The 23,352-nt window shown below is 41.3% G+C and overlaps 1 protein-coding gene across 1 annotated transcript; it reads right to left on the bottom strand.

The window, feature by feature from the left end:
- Positions 1-2,884: 2,884 nt before the first annotated feature.
- On the bottom strand, positions 2,885-22,687 carry fbln7 (fibulin 7). The gene is made up of 9 exons (XM_080782373.1): positions 22,420-22,687; positions 19,206-19,368; positions 17,279-17,376; positions 16,794-16,872; positions 11,538-11,663; positions 10,762-10,899; positions 9,080-9,217; positions 7,143-7,281; positions 2,885-5,160 (listed from the first exon to the last, which is right to left on the bottom strand). Exons 1-9 carry the CDS (start codon positions 22,492-22,494, stop codon positions 4,785-4,787), a joined length of 1,332 nt encoding a protein of 443 aa, XP_080638499.1. The 5' UTR covers positions 22,495-22,687; the 3' UTR covers positions 2,885-4,784.
- Between the last annotated feature and the right edge of the window lie 665 nt (positions 22,688-23,352).

Here is a 23,352-nt window from a genome sequence, read left to right as displayed (position 1 = left end):
AGCGTATTTCAAACACTTTAAACATATATAGTTCAGTTGATTGGGGTCCCCCAGGGGTCTATACTACTCCTTTTATCCCCCTACACAATATATACTGAAAATGGCCAATCTATAAGGTAAGGTCGCAATGCATCAGGTCGATACGCGCTGTGAGCTTGTAAATCTCCCATTTCCACAGTATGTTTTCCTATTTTTGCTGAACATTGGCCTGTTATGACATGGCCAGAACACTGATGGGAGCTGGCTTCATGTAGTTAAATGGGTAAAGCAAAGAGATGTTGTTTCAGGGGGGATGTAGCACGCTCTACCAATGCCCCTGGAATCTGGAGAATTTGGAATGTAGACATTACTGTTATTTTGGTCTCTTTTTTTAGGGGGGGGGGGGGGCTGTATGCCAATTTTGCAGGTGTCTTAATCCCAGGAATGTTTCACAAACTTCAACAGACTATCAATATAGGATCACTTCTACCCGGATAATAGAATATTATTGTCAACACATGTTGCGATAACAGACCGAAATTACGCGTAATGCTCGACAGATGTTCCCTTTTGTTTTATTATATTAAAGGGGAAAAAGCTTGTGCTCAGCTGTGTTTTAGTTATCATTTCTGGAATTCTTTTTAGCTTTTGATTGGTGGCAACCACACAATGCAGTATCATTATATTAAAAAAACTGCTCGGTTTAGCCTCAAGGCCCTCTCTGAATGGATTGAATTGGAATGAAATGTCATTGTCATCTGATCAGGCGAATGGCTTGTGTTATGTAGGCTGTGCTTCTCTCATCTGTCCTCAGCGATATCCTCAGTCCTCAGAGCTCCTGAAGCAGCTGAGCACAAGCTTCAAACAAAGGACTGCAACGTGAGAGCGCTGGCGTGATTACTGAAGGAAGTATAGCTGCAGCTATTAGACCAGTGGTTCCCCAACCTTTTCTGGATCAGGGCCCACTCAGAAATCTGGAAAGTGTTCGCGAGGGCTTTAAATGCACGTGGCGTGGCCCACCCATCTGACCACTTAATACAGGAGCCAAATATCTCTGTCAAGGTTATACAGTAATAGGCCTACTGAAAAAATACCAGTTTTTTTTTACATAGATTCTTTTAAATATTAGTGTTATATTATCATTAAAATGTTAGTGCATTAGGGCATATTGTATCAATGCTGCAATGTAGCAATGCTCTGTTACAAGTAAAAGTCCGGAATTTAAAATGTACTTGAGTAAAAGTACAAAAGTATTGGCAGGAAAATGCCATTACGTAGTTACTTTACTTTTTAGTACTAAAAGTAAAATGCAGAATTTCAAGTTTTCAAATGCATATCAATCTTTTGAAAAATCGCATGAGCTTTTTCAAATGTCCGAAATGTATATAGGGCTGCAGTGGTTAATGTATGTTTTGTAATCAAAATCTATAATAAAAATCTACAAAGTAACTAGTAACTAAAGTTGTCAAATAAATGTGGTGGAGTAAAAGTACAATATTTGGAACCCGAGATGTAGTGGAGTAGAAGTTAAAGTAGTATTTGAATTCTCAAATAATGTACAATTATCTTGAAATGTACTTAGTTACTTTTCCCCACTGGTCTGACTCTTCAGCACCCAGCCCCTCCTAAAGGGTTGCAATGCTTTTGATGTCCTTTATTACCGTCTAAACCCTTGCATGAAGATGGAGAGTAGGAGACACACACATTTGGGAAGGCGCATAGTGGAGTTTAAAAGAACCCAAATCAGTTTCGTATAGAGCGGTGCGCACCGCACACCTGCAATGGAGATGTCCACAGAGTCACTGTCAGGCTGCTTCATCTCTCCTTATTCTCCTACACATCTCTTTGTAATTTTCCTATAATCAGCAGAAGTGAGTGCCTGCCATGCACTTCCTTGTGTCCATTGTGTTTATATAATTGTCTAGTCAAATAACTTATTTGGCTTGTGCCAGGCATTGTGCGCGATTCCATTTGCTCGTTCAGTTTCAGTTTCTTATCCGATTTCCCGAACTTTCATTTCCGCTTAATACCGTTTCGTAGAGACGGCCTACACGCACGATATACCAAATTACCAAAAATACAGAATTTCCTAGATTAGCACTTTCAAATAAAAAAAATTAGCGAGATCTGAGCGAGTTGTGAGTTTGTGACTCAATGAAAAGATGAGTGTTCTTGGCTCTGCGGGGTGGGTAAAAACAGTGCAGTGCGGTGCAGCACAAGTGAGACTTCAAGGCAGCAACCATCACTCTTCCATGGGCTATAGACCGTAAGGCTATGAAGCAATATAGCACTGGGTTCATTGTTGTTACCAACTCTCCATCATATAGCTGGGGGCCACCTGGAACCCCAGCAAGGACCACTGGTGGTCCCCGGAAAACCACTGCTCTAGTATTTCCCAAATGCCAGCGATACCCAAACTGTGAACCGGGGCCTACTACGGTGGGTCGTGAGTGCACCCCAAAAATGGGACAAAGTGGCACCCCAAAAATGGGACAAAACACTAAGATTGCATTCATAATCTAACATTAATCTAAAACGCTTGAATCAACTGACTGCGGGAAAACACAAATGTTACTGGCTTACTGCTGCTGAATTAGTTACATTTTTGCTAGAAACAGACGGTATATCAAATATGACTATAACTAACGTAAATAATACAGAGACACCTCCCCGACAATATCGCAGAGACAGTTTGTTCAATTTTGGACCACAATTATTCTAGGAGACGATTGTATTCTCCATAGAGAAATGACTTCCACAAACCAGGCGATGAGTGAGTGACGTCAGGACTTTGGTGCTCTATAGGGATGTTTGGTTCAATACGTTACATCCACTTAGTTTTCAGCCATGCATACATCAGGTTTAACATTTAATCATAGCCAACAGAGTTCAAGCATACACAGGATCATCAGACAAGACTTTATTTCAGGTATGGAAAAACAGTAATGTAATGACTAACTAAGATGCCAGATTATTGTGCACTGCACTGCACGCCTACCCTCTGTTATTACGGTTACACAACATCTTGATCATACAGTATACGGAGTAGGAGTATAGAGGAAATGTGACCAAGTAATGCACGTAAAGCCTCCCTTAGTTGTTAATAATGGTTCATTTAGCAAAACAAGACTGTAAAAAGACAAATATACAGTATATGATGGAAGATAAACATGCTGCACATAATGCAATGTAAAAAGAAGACAATATTTCCAATAAATTAGAGCCATGGGAACATTAGTGTGTCATAGGGATTCATGACTCTCTTGAGATAAGTCTAGGGCAGTGCATCAATCCCAGGGTTCACACCTGAGCCACGCAAAGAAAGGCTACTATAGGTAGGGTGACCATATTATTAAAACAAATTAAGGAAAATAAAAAAATAAAATAACTAGAACCTTAATCACAGAAAATCTAATTAAAAAAATAGCTAAAATAGCCAATCGCCAAGACAATATGTAAGATTCTTTGGGATTAGGTACACACAGATTGAAACCGGGACAATCCTGGCCAAACGGGTACATCTGGTCACCGTAACTATAGGAACCCCACCAAATAAAACTAAGTAACAGCCATAAAAGCAACACCAAAAACAAAATGGTACCAATCCTTGCTTTGGGCTGGCTTGTCAATCTGTTTCATTCATTCAGTCACTCAATCAATCAAACTCAGTCCCAACATCAGACATACTTTACACACTGAGTCAACTTAAAAAAGAAAATTGTGCCATATATTCACCCGTACAGTACAGTATGCTCATAATCAGGGTTCAATGTGTAAAAAATAAACCGGGCATTTTCATAACCACTGAAGCCCTATATATACTTAGCCGATATTAGATCTGCTGTTTTTGCTATTTTTGAATAAAATAATATTGTCAAATTTCTATTTTATTTGGAAAGAAAATCCAAATACCGGTACATAAAAACACCAGGGTGGTTAATATGATTTGTTTTGTATTAAATTGTGATATCAGACAGTGAAGTCTACATTTCCCAAAAGGAAATGCATGAATTTAATTTAGGCATTAACATTTAATTTAGTCTACCCTGAAGCAGGGATAAAACATCCCCACCGGCCATTGCAATTAATGACCAGAGAGGGCATATCAAAAGCAGAGGTATGGATTCCCCGCCAGCAAATTGAACCCAGCTCATAATATAACTCTTTGGTCCCTCGCCCAAGACGCCCCTTTGTTAAGTTTGAACATTCTTGGACCTCAAAGTATAACATTTGGCCCGCTGGACAAAGGCAGGCCTGTGTGAACAGACCCAACGCAATGAAACTCCGAAAAACTCAAGTCAGTGTACTCTTCATAAACTCCTCCACATCCTTCTCTCTCAACGTACCTAGTCTCCACCTCCTGGAAAGCAACGGGGGTCACCAACATGTCCGTACACGGACAAATGTGTCCGTGGCAAAGACTTGGTCTTGTCTGTGACAAATTTTAGATTTTTTTTTAACCCACCATTAAAATGTTCATATTTTGATCATAGACCCAATTACTGAATGTCAAGTCTCCAGGTTTTCTTCAGAAGAAGTATGACAAATGTTTTATTTGGAAGGACCCCCTTAACTCTGAGAGTGTTCAAATGGAACCAAATGGACCCGTAAGGGTCCATTACAGACCTGTTATATGGTCATATGCTATATGGCGTGCTATACGGTCATTGCTCTTTCGGAGTTTCCGGTAATAATATTGTCCAGTCAATTTTGTATGTCTGTGACAAAAAATGGAATCTTGACAAAAATGTCCACCACACGCCAAACATGACGATGACCCCCACTAGAAAAGGAAAGTCCACCCTCTAGAAGCTGAATGGCGACACCAGAACATTGACCTTGGCCACGTGCTTGGCCTGGAAGGTGCGATCGGTGTACTCGGACATGTCCACGTCGATGCTGATGTCCTGCGGTCCGCGCAGCTGCTGCACCAGGATCAGCTCGCCGGTCTGCCTGTCCGAGCGCTGCATGACAAACATGCCCCGGGGGTTGCCCTCGCCGACGATGCCGAAGCGCAGGCTGTCGGGCCCGGTGCGTCCCGGCGCCGAGGCCGTGGCCATGCGGAACAGTGTGGCCGGCGCCTGCAGGTTGGACGGCAGGGACAGGTAGTGGAAGGACACGGTCTTGGGAGCCAGGTGGCACGAGCGGCTCTCCATGGGACAAGGGTTCCGCTCGCATTGACTGGGAGGGGGACAGGAAAACAGCCACGCACGCACGCACACACACACACACACACACACACACACACACACACACACACACACACACACACACACACAAATGATGAATGGGGCTGCAACTATAAACAGTATTTTTCTATTCAACTAATTGAGCAGTTGAGTCCATAATTTATTCTGACCCCTCCCCTTATCCATAATTTTGTACATTATGGATAATTAGTGTGAACTTTGACGGTTATTCGTCTCAACTGCTCAAAATTGAGAAGCACCTTTTTATATTTGTAATTTATTCAGATATCAACAAATCGAACATTGCAACTACGTTGTGCACATCTACAAGCTTGCAACACGTTGAGAGGTTGTATTTTCATTTTTCATTGTTTAAAATAATTGAAACGTTTCAACTATAATTACATAAATAGCTATTGATTATTTAATATTTATCAATTATTGTTTACTTTATTAACCCCTAAGATGAGTGTAGCCATTTATCATTTAGAGCTGATATTTTGTATTTAATTTGAATATTTTATTTAACATTTCGCCTTTAATAATATATCATTTTGTTACCCGGTACATGAAGGCACTACATAATTCATATATGCCCTTGGGAAAACACATGCATAGTTCTTTCTGTGTGATTTTGACAAATTACAGTACGTCTCAAAATGTCATACACCTCCAACCAACAAACAAACCAATTACCCACACAGCTGTGGGTAATTTCTGATCACAGTAAGCTATGAACTTGTCCCCTGTGAACTGATCCTGCATCTCATCAGTGTTGATTTTGTCGACTAAAACTGTGGCGAAAAATGTCAGGAAATGTTAAGAAGGGACTAGTGGAGATCCAGTATAAGTAAAAGACACAAATCAGACTGGCTAATTTCAGTAAAATCAGCCGTAAAATTGTGAAATCGTAAAAAAGTTTTTTAAGACAAATCAAGACAAAAACTCACCTGTAGATTTAGTCGACTAAAATCACATGACATTTAGTCGACTAACACTAAAGCATTTCAGATGACTAAAACTAAATTACATTTTATTCCAAAGACTATGACTAAACTAAAAATCAAAATGTGTCGCCAAAATCAACACTACATGTCATCATGTTGCTTTTCCATGTAATGCCCAGTTCCCTGGCCAACGTGTTCCCTCATTCAGCTGGCAGCAGAGCAGTGTTGCACCACATTTGACAGGACTGCATTGTATGTATGCCCTTAAATGAGGTTGTTTTGCAAGTGACTGGCAAATGCAATGTTAGAATGAAGCCAAAAACACTTTTTCTAACTGTTTGGACTTTAGGAAAGCACAGATTAAAAATAAATAAAAATAAAACTTTTATTGATTAAAATATAGTTGGCAAGTATAGCAGGCAAGCTGATTTTCAACATGGACATGGTTCACTATAACAGGCTTATTCCAATCTGGATACAGCCCAGAGGTCTGCTTTCAGCCAATGAGCAACTTCATGGGAAGACACACCTTTAATTACAACATGTATTCTTTATAGGATGTGATGATAATTTAGTTTATGATGACATGCTCTGGTTTGAATACGATGACGTTGAGCATAAGTTACACACCGACGTCCAGAACAGTGGAACACTAGGAGTTGCAAGGTATTCCGTTCGTTTTTTCCGCCGACCTCACGCTGACTGCTCGCTCGGTAGGGCACATATTTAGGTTTTTACTGAGAATAAGGTTAGAAATAAGTTTAGGGGTTAGGCAATCTTTTACTGGGGTTAAGTTAAGTTAGGAATACGTTTTTGGGTTAGACATAGTTTTACTGAGGTTAAGGTTAGAAATAAGGTTAGGTTTAGACATAGTTTTACTGAGGGTAAGGTTAGGAATAAGTTTAGGTTTAAAAGTGTAAGCATAGTTTACTTAGGTTACGTTTAGGAATACTGCAGGTTGAGCAGTTCCGCCGGCTGTATGCCCTGTTGGTTGGTAAACGGGTGAGTTCGTTGTTATTCCACTTACAAGGGTGACGTCTTGACATAGCTGATGTCACCGTGGGAGCGGGGACACTCGGGGCTGACACACTGGAATCCTCCGCCTGTGTTGATACAGGTTGTCCCCTCACTGCAGTTGTGCTGCTGGCTCAAACACTCGTCCACATCTGGAAGACAAAAGAGCAAAGGAAGGCATGCAGGAATGAGAGAGAGAGAAACAGGCGAAAGAAGAAGGGAGACCATTTCGCTTTTTTCATGAATTAATATTCTACTTTGTCGTACAAGAGTGTCACACAAAAATAACCGATCTATAAGCTTGGGTATTGACCATGTTTTTGCTAGTTTGTAAAGGTTTGGAAAGTGAAAGTGGTTAAATTGAATGTGTTTGTGTTTTTTTAAATATATAGTAAATATTGAACCCAATGAAACGTATTAACAAGAGCTTGTGACTACTATAACTGCACAAATCTGGAACATGGGTTCTTTTTCAGTTTCCTGAAAAGGTAACAGTTTTAATGGACAGACAAGGTTTCCACCCAACAGTACTGACAATTTCTGCCCCAGTGTTGATTTAATTTAAACTTTTAAGCCCTAACATGCAACATGCAACTATACTTGCAACTAGAGATGTTCCGATACTGGATTGGTATGGGAAAAGTATCGGTAACCACCCTTATTTGTCATATCGGGTCATATTGGTATCTGCGAATATGCCAGTCTAACCACCGATCCGACACGGGTATAAGGAGTTGACACTATGGCAGGTAAATTAAATGTTGGGGCATGTGGAGTTTCCTTTCGAGTTGCCTAAACTGCAAGTGCACATTTAAGTGAGGAGTCCGCTATAAACACAACACAAGATATATAGCTATAAACACTACACAAAATCACAACACTGGTATCAGTATTCAGTGTTGGTATCAGCTAACACATAAACTGTGGTATCTGGATCGGATCGGGAACAAAGATCGGTACATCCCTACTTGCAAACCATTATTCCCAATGGCATGTTGCAAGGAGTTGCATTGGTGTGGTTTGGGCCTTATAGTCATAGTCTTTTGAATAGTTTTCATTTAGTTTTAGTCACATTTTAGTCACCTGGAATGTTTTAGCGAGTCTAGTTTTAGTCGACTAAATGTCATAAGATTTTAGTAGACTAAATCAGTTGATTTAGTTGACTAAAATGTGTTTTGGCGGGCCTTGATGCTGTCGTAATGACTGATTTTACACTTGCTGAAAATAGGCGATCTACAAGCTCACAACGCGTCGCAGCTTGCAGATCTGCTATTTTCAGCATGCAACCAAGTGTAAAATGACATGTGTCTTTTACTTATACTGGATCTCTTGTCCACTAGTCCCTTCCTAACATTTTAGTCTAGTTGGTATTTGTTGACAAAACTGTCAGTATATTTAGTCTTAGTTTTAGTCATCGTAGCTTAGTTTTTATTTAGTTTCCATTTAGTTTTCGTCAGTGAAAAAAGGTAGTCGACGAACATTTTTCGTCATAGTACTTGACTGACATCCCTGCTTCCTGGTTACCACAGTCCAGGAACACGGGTCGTGGGTGATTGTTTATTTGGTTCTTCCAAGTTTAGTCTCTCCTCCCCCCCCCCCCCCAAAGAAAAAAACGCCTCATGTCCTGGAGATCCCGTCTCGCAAGGGGAAAGGAAAGGGTGAGGTCACTCATTCCACTGGTCTGGCAGGCAGCGTTATAAGCTTCATAGGTGCAAATGAAAGTATAGGGACGCCGGCCAGGGGGGGCTGACTGACAGACAGACACCTCCGCGGGAACCCATGGCATCCACCGCTATAAAGTCTCCCCTCCTCATCCCTTTTAATGCGGTGAGCTAATGGGTTCACAAAGTAAATCGTCTCTGATGTTACGGCCGGGTCCGCCGCCAAGGGGGCCTGTGTGAATGAATGAGCCTTTGTCTTGTGGCGAACTTGTGCCTCTCACTCACTCACCCTCGCAGCTCCGTCCGTCTAGCAGCAACTTGTAGCCGCTGGGACAGGCGCAGTGGTAGGAACCGGGGACGTTCACACACTCGTGGATGCACAGCTTCCCCCCTTGGTCCAGCCGGTACACCTCACACTCGTTGACATCTGCAGAGAGGGAAAGAAAAGAGGAGGACATGCATTGTACACGTGTCATAAACACTTGTGACCATGTCCATGTGTAGCTGACAAGCCCTGAGAAGCGTTAACATCTGCCGTTGCCAAGAGGGGGATTCCCATTTGGATGATGAAAGCTTCGGTATATGTTTGGTTTCCCACGTGGGAGACCCAGGGATTGAATTTTGTAATTTCAAGGACAACTTTTGTTTTTTTTCAACCACGGTTCATGTTTTATTTGCTGCTGCTTTCTTTCGTTTTAGGGATTTTAGCTATTTTTGACAGGGGGGCGGGGACATTCGAACATACAGTATTTCAAATAACTTACTACAGGACATGGAAATGTCTACTGAAAACACAACATCCACGCAGACGATACTCAATTCCTCAACACCCCAAACCCAAAATGTCTATCCTCCCTTAAGGCCTGCCTAGCCGACCTACAAACCTGGATGTCTGGCTGCAAATTTTCTTCAACTCAACAAATCATGACGATTATGTAGCAGATATACAAATGTGTGTCGGCCTTGTATCTTCACGTCGCTGGCTTCCATTGCTTTGTCTTGACTAGCAGTAGTACATAGCAAGTCATGTATGGATTTTTCCAGTTATTCAACTCAAAAGGTTAATTTCCTAGTGAGTTACAGGACACTGTCATCCAAAGATATGCACCCCGAGTAGCCACATCAACATTGCATTCACACATTGAACATCAAGTATTGTTTTCCATGACTGCACGAAATGTAACAAAAAAAAGTTACCAAATCCAATCCATCTTAAAAGCAACTTAACAATGACCTAAATAGCTGCTAATCAGCTTGAAACCTCTGGAGAGAAAACATGTATTTATAACTCACTGTTTCACGGATCGCTGTCAGCCCTGGTCCAGTGTGTCAGCTGGTCAGCGAGTCTCTCACTCGCTGACACACTGGTCCAGTGATAGTCGTTTCTATGGAAGCCCATTTCGACCTCTGAAAAAATGAACCACTGTATCCTTCATTAGATGCTGAATAGCGAGAATAGCCGATTTACAAGCTCTCCACACGTCGTGACTTCTGGCAAATTTTCTGGCAAAGTCTATTATGAAATGCTCGTAATAGATGTAACCTCTGTGCCGTCACAGTATGTGTTTCTATGTAATTTGGTTTCAACTTTGATGTGCTTTCTATTAATCTGCTGATCTATGTTCTATAAGAAGCCACTGAGTTATTATTTCATGTTCAATATGGCATTGAGAAACCCCGCCCAAGACTCACCTTAATTCTATCAGCCTACACTGATTGAGTGATTGATTGGCACTCACAATGTTTGTGGCACCACCTGGTGAGTGTGGCTCTGTCAGTTCAGGGTAAGTGGAGAGAGAGACAGCTAGGATATACTTTGCACGGAGCAAGAAGATTATTTCCCAGGACTTGCTAGTCTATCCAGTAATGCGTTTCCTTACATTTTTGGTTAAACCACAGACCTTATAAATCACCTGGGGGAAAAAAAGAAAACGAACCAAACACTAAACAAACAGATAATCCAGGCCTCACCCTGGCAGATGCTGTTGTCTGAGGTTCCGCTCATGTGGAAGCCTGCGTCGCAGCTGCAGTGTTGAGCTCTGTCCACCTTGGCACAGCGAGGTCTGCGACTGAACGCTGGGTCATTCATTACGCTCCACTCGGGTGGCGCTGTATGTGCACAAGACCAAAGGTATACAATATTATATAGCTTATAGCATTCACCCTGCGACACATACAGAACATATCACACAGTGGTGGAAAAAGTACTCAAATGGTATTACTTAAGTAAAAGTATCAATACTGCAATATAGAAATAAGTAAAAGTCCGGAATTCAAAGTGTACTTGAGTAAAGGTACAAAAGTATTGGCATCAAAATGTACTAAAAGTACCAAAAGTAAAATTACTCATTATGCAGAATGTTCCATTTAGAGTTTTCAAATATAGTTTCAAAATATATATTTTTGCAGATAAAATAGCAGATCTACAAGCTCACAATGCGTCGCATCGGCAATTTTCAAATAGACAAAATGTATTAAGCTTATGGCTTAAGTGGTTAATTAATGCATGTTTTGTAATAATAATCCAAATCTACAAAGTAACTAGTAACTAAAGGTTTCAAATAAATTAAGTGGAGTAAAAGTACAATATTTGCCTCTGAGATATAGTGGCGTACAGTACTTAAGTAAATGTAATGTATACTAAATGTATTCACCACTGCTATGACAGAACAGTTCATAAAAAAAACATGCTTTGAAAATGCATGCGGTTCGGTTGCCCAGACATGCATTGTGTGCCACTGACTGACCTGTCTGGGTTTGGTGTTGACAGTGGGAGCCACTCCAGTTCTGGGGACAGGTACACTTGTAGTGGTTGACCCCTTCCACACAGGTCCCTCCGTTCTGACACGGGTTGCTGTCACACTCACTCACATCTGTGGGCATTGCCGCATTGGTGAGGCTTCTCAATACAACGTCAAAGTTTCAACTCTAAGTACAGCAGGCCCGGGCGATATGCCGGTGATTTCAAACTCTTACCTCGATTATGATTAATACAGACAATGAAGAATAGGGAAAATATTACAGGGCTTAAGGGTTAGACTAATCCATTTGGTTGATTATTAAAAAGAAGTGAGGCGGGGCGCTCTTATCATCATACATCATATAATTCCGGCCAATTCGAATTTGCGTCCTCACCTTCGTCTTCAACACAATGTTTGTGTTTACACAAACACTCCAAAGCTGGCCATTCATTTTCAATGGCATTTAATGTTTGTGTTGGGACAATGTTCAAAGCTGGACATAGGAGCCCTCTTATTGGTTCTCAATGTCGGTTTCGCAACATTATTGGTTAATAACTGCCTACCTAATAGGGTAGGCAAGGGTTCTCAATGTCTAAACTCAGTTGCTTCAGAGGGACTGTTCACATGCAAGGAAATATATTAATACAACAGTCCAATACAAATACAAATGATGACTGGTCCGATTGGTATGCCTGAAACAGAAGGTCTTGTGGAGTGCGTTGTGTGTCCCATGTAATAGAATACAGGCTGTGTTATCCTTCCTGTCCTGGGTCATATAGGGTTGTGGTGAGACTGGGTCTGCCCAGGACTGATGATAACTGACACTGAGGAATGAGAGAGGCTGCATGGTACCATCATTTATGGACACAATTCTTCATATTTCTCCTCTTCGGCAGAGGTGGAAGGTAACTACATTAGGTATAGGGTAACTTTAGGTTAAAACAAATAGGTAAAAAGGTATTTTGTAAAAAGGTTAAATCACTATGTTCTGATAATCATTGCTATAGAGTGTTTGTTCAGTAACAGTGGTCTCCCTGTCTCTCCAGCTCTTTAAACAGAAAATACATTTTCAGGTACGTGACAACATTTCAGCCAATCAGGAGAAAGTAGCCATTTATCAGCTTAATTGTTTTAGTGTTCCAGTTCCAATTTTGTCTGTTCATTGCTTTGTGTCATCACTTACAATTCCACTTGTTTAATCTGTATCCCTGACTGAGTTATCTATTCTGATTGGATAAAATTGGTATCCTGACCTGAAAATGCATTTTCTGTTTAATAAAAAGCTGGACAGACATGGACACTCCTGTTACTGAACAAACACTCTATAGCAATGAGTACTAGCACAATATAGAGCATTTTAACACTTATTTTAACCAAAGAAAACCACTTACCCTACCTTTAATTAAGTACTGTACTTCAGTACAATTTTGAGGTACTTTCACTTTACCTGAGTACGTCTGTACAGACAGTGCACTCACAGACTGATGGTGGTCCGTGAAATTATAGAAAAGTGTTTGAGAACCATTGGAGGAAAGGAAATTTACACCAATGGTAGCTGATGTATTACTTGGAAGGTCAACTTGAGGTTCTTTTCATGGCCAGAATCAGGGGCTGTGAAGTCTTTAGCTGTCAACACCTCCACCCAAGGCCCTTTTAAAATTCTTAACGTTTTTAGAAATACTTCTCAAGTTCTCACACTAAAACCCTCACTCATGCTATTTTACAAAATATGCTGTAGTTTCCACTTTCCACCCCAAACATGTGGGAATTCACTGTTTTAGTGCAAATACCTTCAATGAGGTGGACAGTATGGAGCAACAGTAAAATGATGACCATAATAGCAGGTTGAAGACACCTCAGTATGTCTAGAGGCCCTTTGCTTCCCCAGCAAAGATGGATGGTCATTACAATATAAATCACCCCCACTCTTCTGCACCATTTTAACTATGGAAACATCTGATTGCCTGCTGTCAAAGCCTTGGTTCAGGAAAGAGGTGTAGTGTATACAGTACATTTACACTTACAACCTGGACTCCCTATTTTGGCCGTGTCATAATAATAGATGAAGATTTTCCAAAATGTTCAAAACATTTTAAAAAATAGCTAAAATATAGCCGATCAACAGGCTCAGAATCCGTCATATCGCAGATGCGTAGCTTGGCTATTATCGCGTGAAACCGTCATATGACTGAAGTATAAAATAAGGCCTAATTGGTTAAATGGAGATGCCGACGTGCTGAAACCCAACATAAGACGGACTAGAAGCTGCTGTAGATCCCAGAGAGACATTCCTGTGTGCCTGCCCTAAACTTGTTTAGTCTGTTAAGCTGCAGGAATCAAAACGGACAAATAGCCGTGCTCGCCTCATGACCATTGTTTTTATAGCCAGTACTAAGAGCGTGCTAGACGTGTAAAAAGTGATGACTGAGGGAGTTGAGCGCTGCCCCTGCTCAACTCCAATGCCAGAGGCCACGGCTCTGAGGCCACTGTATATCGTCTATGTCGGGTGGAACCCTCATAAGTCCAAAGATTTACTATTCAGGATTCAAATTTCGCTATTTTCAGCATTCAACACTGCCAACAAAGTGTAAAATGACTTGTGTCTTTTACTTATACTGGATCTCTTGTCCACTAGTCCCTTCCTAACACTATAGTTTTTATTTGTTGACGAAATTGTCAATATTTAGTGTTAGTTTTAGCCATCAGTCATATAGTTTTCATTTATTTAGTTTCCATTTAGTTCTCGTCAGTGAAAAAAGGTAGTCGACAAACATTTTTCGTCATAGTATTAGTTAGTTGACGAAATCAACACTGCTCCACTGTTTGTTTTGCTAGCTCTAGGGCTCCCTAACATGAGCACAACACGTACAAAAAAAGGCCCACTTGGTTCTCCTGGATATTTTTAGGCTTTCTTTGACATCGATGTTTTCCACTCTGTATCAATCACGCTTTTCAAGCAACGGCTACATTTAGAGCTATCAGGATAGACTTGAAGCACCCGAACAGAGATAATACTGTGCAGGTTGGCTGCTTTTTCTGGCCCTCTTCAAACACCAAAGTCAACAAACTTGCACACATTTTAAAGCCACTTGGAATGTCATGGAGGAGGCCAGTGTTGGTGGAAGATGTAGTCAGCTCTTACCTTAGTAAGATCTGTAAAATGTGACTTGAGCTAAGTTCAAAAGTATTGTGTCGAAATATAGTTAAATTGCCAAAGTAAAAGTACAAGCTCTTTTCAAGCTTGTTAAATTGTCTATTTTCAAACAGCTGAAGGACTAAAATAGGACTAAAGTGGTTTATCTATGTTTTGTAATAATACAGCAAAGTAACTTGTGACCAAAGCTGGAAATTGAAACACGTATGGTAAAGTAAATTTACCCCAAGCTTGTACTTGAGTAGATGCACAAGCGAGCGTGCCACAATGTCTGGAGGCACGCCAGCTGCGAAGGCTGAAGGCGCTATCAATAGCATGCTTAGCATACTTGCGTGCTATGGGACCATGGGTCTGGGCATAGTGTGTGGACCTAACCCCCTGTCCAGTGGAAGCCCTCCCGTCAAACAGCCCAGGAAACATAATCAGCCGAGGCCCGCTTATTTTACAGTGCATGGACAAAGTACCCAGCAGCCCCAGTACCCAGAGGCAATAGAACTGCAAGTGAAAGTTGCTCAGTCAAATTTGTGCTTGGGTACTTGCTGGAGTAGCCTACTTGCTTTAAAAAAAAGAATACTGCAGTATTCAAAAGTATGAATTAGAACTAAGGTACATTTATTTTTTAAATCAATGCGTTGCTGTAGGCCTATTGTTATTTTGCAATTTTTTTTTTTAAAAGTAAAAAGTACAATAGTCTTTGAAATGTACATACTGTAGTTGAGTCAAAGTCATAAGCATAAAATAAACACTCAAGTAAAGCACAGACGCTCAAAAATGTACTTAATACATTATAAGTACTCAAGCAAATGTTTTGCTTTGTTACTGTCCGCTACTGGTTCTTTTACAGTATAGGAATGGAAACAGAAGGGGGGAGGTACCCCACAGTGGAATGCGGTACAGGTGTTTTGCTGTGTTCTGGAGACATTTAATGCCATTTTAACGAGGCCTTCATTCAGTGTGTGCTCGGAGCCCCCAGTCTCCACTAAATAATGGCTCTTTTCTTTGCCTGTCTTATCTGTTTTGTGCGGGGAGGAGGAGAGCTCCCACCCCCCCTCCTCCTCCGGGCTCACGGGATGCTGCCTCTTTCAACCCCGCATTCAACGTTCGGCCGCCCCGCCCAAGGTCACCCTGAATGGGGTATGGGGATTTTTTTTCCTTCTTTTTTACCCCCAACAGACTGAATAATGTGGCAGACATAGCATGCTATGAGCCACAAGGCATTCCACTGATTCACTGGGAAGTGGCAATGGATACAGACTGCGGTGGGGAGGTGGAGGGGGTTCGAAATTCTTGATTCTATATGAGAGAATCACAATAGAGGTTGAGACGTTTCTCTCCTTCCTCAAAATGTACAAATACACACAAACAGTCCCCGTTCGGTTACACCAGTGGTACATTTCACGGACCCCCTAGTGTTGTAGCGCAATTGATGCAGTTAGAACCAAATGGACCGGTCCGTTAATTTTGGTTCCATTCTCCGAGTTTTGGATGTCTAACTTTGTGGCCCCAGCAGGGGTCCTTTGAGAACCATTAAAAGGTATTGTGATAATCCTTCCTACTATAGTGTGCTGACCATATAAGGAGTTCCTCCCTGTCCCCTGTTCTCCCTTGGGGTCAAAAAAGCTTAGGTTTTGTTTTTGGCTAGGTGGCCAATCCTTCATCCAATCAGGATAGAGAGGGGCCTTCCTTCAATCATGATCGAGCGGAGGAGGGCCTTGGTGTGCGTGCTGTTGGCCTGTTGCATGTCCCCCCACTGTAGAGCATGTGCATGTGCACATCTTGTATACCGGGGAGGACCGTTTTTTTCCCCAAATCACCCAAATCACTGAATGCTCCTTTAAGTTATGGAACCATTTTTGTCCATTTGGTTCCCCTTGAACCCACTCAAGGACCCCTGGAGGTGCACCGGACCGCACTTTGAGAACTACTGAGTTACTCGATACTTAAGCGTGAAGATTTACGACATAATATATATTTTACAACTGCGATTTGGGCAAAACGATACAGTTGTTAAATTGCTAGGTGTTAGGTCCTGATGATTACATTGGCCCACTTTACAGTCCCGGCGTTTTTACGAGGCTCGGGAAGCTTTTGACACACACTGACGTCACCTTTGCAGACGGCGTTGACCCCGCTCCAGCTTCCATTCTCCTGGCAGACACGCGACCCCGGGCCGGCGAGGTGGTAGCCCTGGGAACAGCAGTGCAACACTTTATCCATATAATCGATTATAAAAAACAAGAATGACACGTCATTAACTGTCAGGTGAAACAAGCGCTGTCTGTCACCGTTGTGCGTCTGTCCCCCCATTTTTGTATTTATTTTTTCCCTATTATTTGTTATTATTTTTGTTTCTCTATGACAACCTCGCGGCCGTTGTTTGCGTTCGTTTCCGACGTGCTTTGGTGGGTCCAATGACTGATTGTTAGGTCATAACATTAGCCGCTATTAGGTTGTGAGGCTCTAAATAAAAAAATAAAGAAAGGATTTGTATAAAATAAAAATTTCGATAATTTGATTAATTGAAAAAAATATATAAGAAAAAACAATGGATAGAATAGTTGCTAATAAAATAATGGATAGTTGCAGGTCTTACCTGGGAACAGGTGAAATGGACCTCGTGACCCACAAAGTACTTGGATCCAAACTTGCGTCCGTGTGTAGGAGCTTCCAGGGTCGGGCAGCCGGTGGGAGCTGTGGGGGAGATGGAGCTTTGTCACAACCTTGTATGTATTATTATTATTATTTTAAGAACATTTTAAAATAGTGAAAAACAATGTTCAGTACAAGACGCGTTGTGAGCTTTTTTTGTTTTTTTACTTTTGTGACACTCTTGTAGGATGAGGAAAAATCTGAAACACGGAGATATATAGGAGATTTCTGTCTGACAGCAACGATGTGAAATAACGTGATGAAATAGTCAGATTTTAAACAAATTCTGTATTCATTTATAAAAAAAATGAAATAGAAAAATGCGTTGTGATTCGTGAACTTCTGCTATTTTCGAATAGCTGAATTTCAAAATAGGCCTTAAGTGGTTAATGTATGTTTTGTAATAATAATATACAAAGTAACTTGTAATAATAGCTGTCAAATAAATGTAGTGGAGTAAAAAGTGTAACCTTTAGCTCTGACATGTAATGTACACTGTAGAGCAATAGGCCTACAGTATTGAAAATATACTCAAGTAAAGTACCTCAAAATTACTGTAGGCTACAGTACTTGAGTGAATGTACCTATAGTTACTTTCCACAACTGGTCACAAGTGAAATAAAGTCAGAATTATCTCTGCGTCATGTGCCGAAAATAACAGATACCAACATACAAGCTAACAACCGTCGTGCACGCAACACATTCACGCATTGTGAGCTTGTACATCTGCTATTTTTGACATGCAACACCGTCGTATGACAACGTATAAATGAGGCTTAAGTCTTCCTGCATCCTGTGGCATGATGTGCCTGAGGACATGCACGTGTCACTGAGCTGCAGAAACTTCATGGGAAACAACAGTCCAGAATGCTTGGTTCAGTCCAGCAGTGAACTGGTCATTTGTTGTGAGGGAAGAACTGTAGCAAGGAACAGTCAAAAATGTTATGCTACGGTTCATTTTAAGAAATTACTTTGGAATTTAGTATACATTCCAATTTCCGTGCTTATATTCACAGTGCCTCGAATGAATTACTCTACATGTTTGGTTTTGGCTTGCCTTGAACTTTTTGCCACTTTAAATGATGCAATAATCCTACTATAAATGTGCTTGCGTGTCTCTTCACGTATCTCACAAACTGTCCGAACGGCGGTTGTACAGAACCATAGATTCGAACCACTATAGAGCACCGAAGACTGACGTCAATATCGGCAGAGGGCGCTGTTCCCAGGGTTCATGTACTTTTTTATTTGTATTATAATCCCCATATGGGGATCTTAGATTGCATCATTATAAGAACTGTGTTTGAAAAATAAACAAATCATCCCGGCCGTTTCTCTCATATGGATATGAAGAATCAACTGACTGCGAGAAAATGCTAATGTTACTGCTGCCAAATTAGTTAAATTTTCAAGTGAAACAGACTGTATCAAATATGAGTAACTGACTGTATCAAATATGAGTAACTGACTGTCGTAAACGATACAGAGACACCTTTCGACAATATCGCCGAGACAGTTTGTTTATTTTTGGACGATTTTAAGATCACTCAATGTTATTCTCCATAGAGGAAAAAAACCTTCCGCAAACCAGGGGATGAGCGAGTGACGTCAGGACGTCGGTGCTCTATGGCCATATGGGACTGACCGACTTCAAACTCAATGTCCGCCCGCCCACCCTATAATGAGCATTGGTGAGGAGGAGGACCGTGAAGGGTTGAAAATGGGTCAAGTGCCCCTTTGAAAAACTACATGTATTGGACTATTGGAGTAAATTATTCTTAGATTAAAAGAAAGCTTTTGATGAGATGACCATGAATGTGATAATCATGATGCTGACGATGCATACAGTGTCATTCTTATAGATTTCTCACCAGCTGACTGGTCGGCTTGTGGCAGCTTTGAGACGGAGTTCTGCAGCGCTGCCAGCTTTGACTTCATGATGCGCAGACCCTCTGTGAATCTCATCTCTTGGCCTTTCAGGAACTTCTCCATTTGACGGAGGACGCCGGTAACCTGGTGCTTGTCCATGCAGTTCTATGGATGACGGGTTAGATTGATTGATTGAAGTATTTATTTGCATTTCAAACGAAAGCACAACTCAATACATTTTACTGTGTGGACGACTCCATAAAGCATTACACCTGTTTACAACAGGGTCCACCATTTTCAATTCATCAGAACATTTAGAGACGTACAAATATACACTTCAATATAAAACAAACAGGAAATCATCATATAAGAAGGGGAAAAGACATATACAGTAAGGGGAAAAGGGGGACCAGAACCATTGCAAGAAGCTGTACTCTGTCGTCAACCCTAAGCCATTCCAGCCTGTCAAAATGGGCAGGGGTGAGGTGGGTTCGGGGCGTGAGGCCAAGTAGTAGCCTGACCAGTTTGTTTTGGGAAGTCTGGAGCCTTGTTTGTACAGCAAATAGTTAAAAGAGCCTCTCTGCAAAGCACTAATGAGTCACCAGTAAGAAAACAAGCGAGGACCAAAGAACCCATTACTACTCACAGCGTGTGTTGAAGCTCAAGTCATAAAAATATGAAACATGGAAGGTAAAACAGTCGACATAAAATGCAGCTGTGGAGGGTGATGTAATGACCACTAGAAAGAAACCGTCACTATGGTTACAAAACAGATTTTCCTTCAGTGTACCCTTGTCATTAAAAACCTCCGTCCCCAAATGGTGGGGTCCGTCTAAAAAAATCAAAATATTCTTTATACATTTCCAAACATTTAACAAATAGCGATGCATTGTTAACTTGTGGCTATTTTCACTATTTTTGAAAAAGGGCTTCATATTTTTGTAACTTTTGGTCACGGGAACTCCCGGGGTTGACACCACCAAATGTATCTTTTGGCTCTTGAACTGAAAAGTTTGGGAACCCCTGTCACTGGAAATGTCACCAGCCACTTTCTCTTGCAAACCTTGTGGCACTGGCATGTGAGATGTTATCTCTCCACCCCCTTTCACTGTTCTCCAGTGGCAGACACAGCTGGACAAAAGCTGTCTGGCAGATGTCAGCCAGGCCTCAGTCCACTACACTGGTCCTCTTCAGTGGTGGGAAGTAAATTAAGTACATTTTTTACTTTTTACTATTTGGCATCTTCCTGTTTCTGTTTAGATAGGCCTACTAGTTAATGTTGTTTCCCTAAGGGCAACCAGACGATAGTAATTTGATAAATATAGTATTTATTATTCTTCCCCCTGTGACATCATGTGGGTCAAAAGTACATCATCATCATCATACATCATCATCACATTGTACTTAGCTACTCGAGCCCACACTGTTTCTTCTGGAACAGTATTTTCTAGTTACTTGTAATTTCTCAAAATGTTACTTTGTAAATTAGTATGGCAAAACATACATTAACCAATTACTTGAGCAAAAATTGAAAGCCTGGGGAAACGCATTGGCCGCTCTGGTCTAGAAGTGGGAGTCAACCCTTCCGGGTGGGCATCACTCCAAATGATGTGACGTAGTGCTGCACTAGGGGGGAGAGGAGGGACCAGGGCTGACGGACAGATCAGTGAACCAATCAGGGCGTGCGCAAATCTCAGCTGCGACCCGCCCCTCGACCAGAAACCTAACACGTTAGTTCAGGCTAAGGGCCGATTCATACTCCTATTTTAGAGCCGAATAAAAGTCGGTTCGGCTCTGTAGAGCCTACAATGTGACGTCATTTGAGGTTCGGGGGGGCGGGTACCGTCCTAAAGTCGACTCTTCGGTGCTACTGAAAATTTCGGCACTACAGCTCCGAAACAGTGGTAAAGTAGGAGTATGAATCGGCCCTAACGATCTATAGCTCACAACAGGTCACGTGTGTGAGTTTGTAGAACTGCTATTTTTTATATATTGTTATTTGATTTTTTTTTTTTTTATATTTTTCACATTTGGAAAACTTTTGAAAGAAATGCAGGAAATCTGGGACATCCTGCATGATGGTAGGCCTTGTTTGAGGGCCCCTCCTATATACAGCTTTTGTCCCCACACGTCTCAATATTTGCCATTGACAATGAAAGGAGAAATTAGGTCAAATGTCCAAATCTTGTCCCCACACGTCTCATATTTGCCATTGACAAATAAAGGAGAAATTAGGTCAAATGTCTACCAAATATGACGTAAATTTGTACGATGACAAGAGCGCCCCTCACTTCACACAAGTGTAGAAGTAATAGAAAGCCTGCAGTTAATATATGCTTCCATCGATGATGTCACTCGTGGATGGGTTTCTGAACTGCCCACAGCCGTTGTGACAATTGTGGCATTTTATCATGAACATTAGTGAGGAGTCAGGACCAATTATATGAAGGTAGGTTGAAAAGTGGTGAAGTGGTCCTTTAAGCAGATTTTTATGTTAACATTTTTTGGTGTTTTTACGCAAGTAAAATGTTAAAATTACTTTTACCTGTACTTCTACATTGTGGTATGCCTATACTTTTACTGAAGTCAAAAATGTGAGTGGCCCACTGGTCCTGTGTATATTTTGCATGGCAGTGGGAAGGCACTGCCTCCTCGGATTAAAAAACAAATCCTGAATGGACAGGCTTTGTATTCAAAATAGCCATGCGTAGTTACTTAAGACTAAGAGCAAATGGGGCTCGATTAGCCAATGTTCCAAATTTCTCCAGTCCACCTGTCAAAAACAATGGTCAACACATTTAGATCAAGAGCAAAAAAAGAATACCGGTAATAAACTTTTGAAAATAGAGAAGGTAAAGGGTGGAAAACAGGGAAAAAAACAAGGCATCATGTGAAATTGTACTGACCATGACAACGTGAGGATCATATTAAACATAACTTAACTCTGAAATAAATGCCAAAATCAATTGATTTGTGATTGTGACTGCAGCAGTCTACATTAATTATTGTGTTGGAAGGATAGAAACGGGATAATCTTCCAAAACGAGATGCTGTACCAGGCATTCACAGTAATTGCATGCACATATAAAAGTCCCAAACCTAATAGCATAGAAGTAGAAATAAGTTTGGAAGATCTAATTAAGGTTACAATAGAAACGCTCACATATGATTAGTTTAGTTGTTATTAGTCGTGGTTGCTCAAATTAACCTACTAACCTGCACTCCATGACAATTCTGTATAATTCCCAAATACAGCAAAAGTAAACAGCTTTGTTGAAGTGACAGTGCCATGTCTGGAAGACGAAAGTTCGGTTATAACGTGGAGACTGTTTTTTCTTTCCCAAAAGAGCAGTAGTCCAACACCAACAACAACAACTGTATGTCCTGAGTCCGATATCTATAGTCAGACTGCAGAGTGGAGAGAGGATGCTCCTCAGGTGGGTCAGTCAGTGTGGTAGAGATGCACGTCCCCCTGTCTGAGCGCTGGGGGTTGGACAACAAGACCCCATAGAAGCCACCATTTAAAATCCCTCCCACCAGTTCAACAAGAATAAATTAAACTATTAGCCTATTCCCTTGGAGTCCTCTTTCAGACCCAGCCACCCAGCGTATTCGAAGCGATTTTGGATACAATTTTGAATTAAATCGACTCAATTTAGCAAATAATCGTATATATTTTCGCAAGCATAGTAGGCCTACTAGGCCTATTATTTATCTAACATAAATAGCTATATGTCTCCTCGCCTACTGTACTGCCCTATACATCTGTTACGCAAGGATCTCATCCGGTGGTGATCAAATTATTAAATAAATGTAATATTTAATAGGCTTCTGCCGCGTAAACTAGCCTATTAACTACGGATAGTCACTGTTCTCTTCTGTCTTGGTTTGTGGAGCTGTAGTGACATCTAGCGGCGGAGATCAGTATTGATTACTTTTTACTACAGGCGTGTGACCTTCATTCCGCGGCGCATACTGACCTACCGTACGTGATGAGTGTGTGTGTGTGTGTGTGTGTGTGTGTGTGTGTGTGTGTGTGTGTGTGTGTGTGTGTGTGTGTGTGTGTGTGTGTGTGTGTGTGTGCGCGCGTGTGCGTGCGTGCGTGTGTGTGTGTACAGACAGACAGACAGACAGACAGACAGACAGACA

This window comes from Protomyctophum bolini (assembly GCF_963924005.1).
Source record: "Protomyctophum bolini genome assembly, chromosome: 14".
NCBI lineage: Eukaryota > Metazoa > Chordata > Actinopteri > Myctophiformes > Myctophidae > Protomyctophum > Protomyctophum bolini.
The sequence above is the reverse complement of the archived record's forward strand: the minus strand, read 5'-3'. Positions and strand labels throughout refer to the sequence as shown.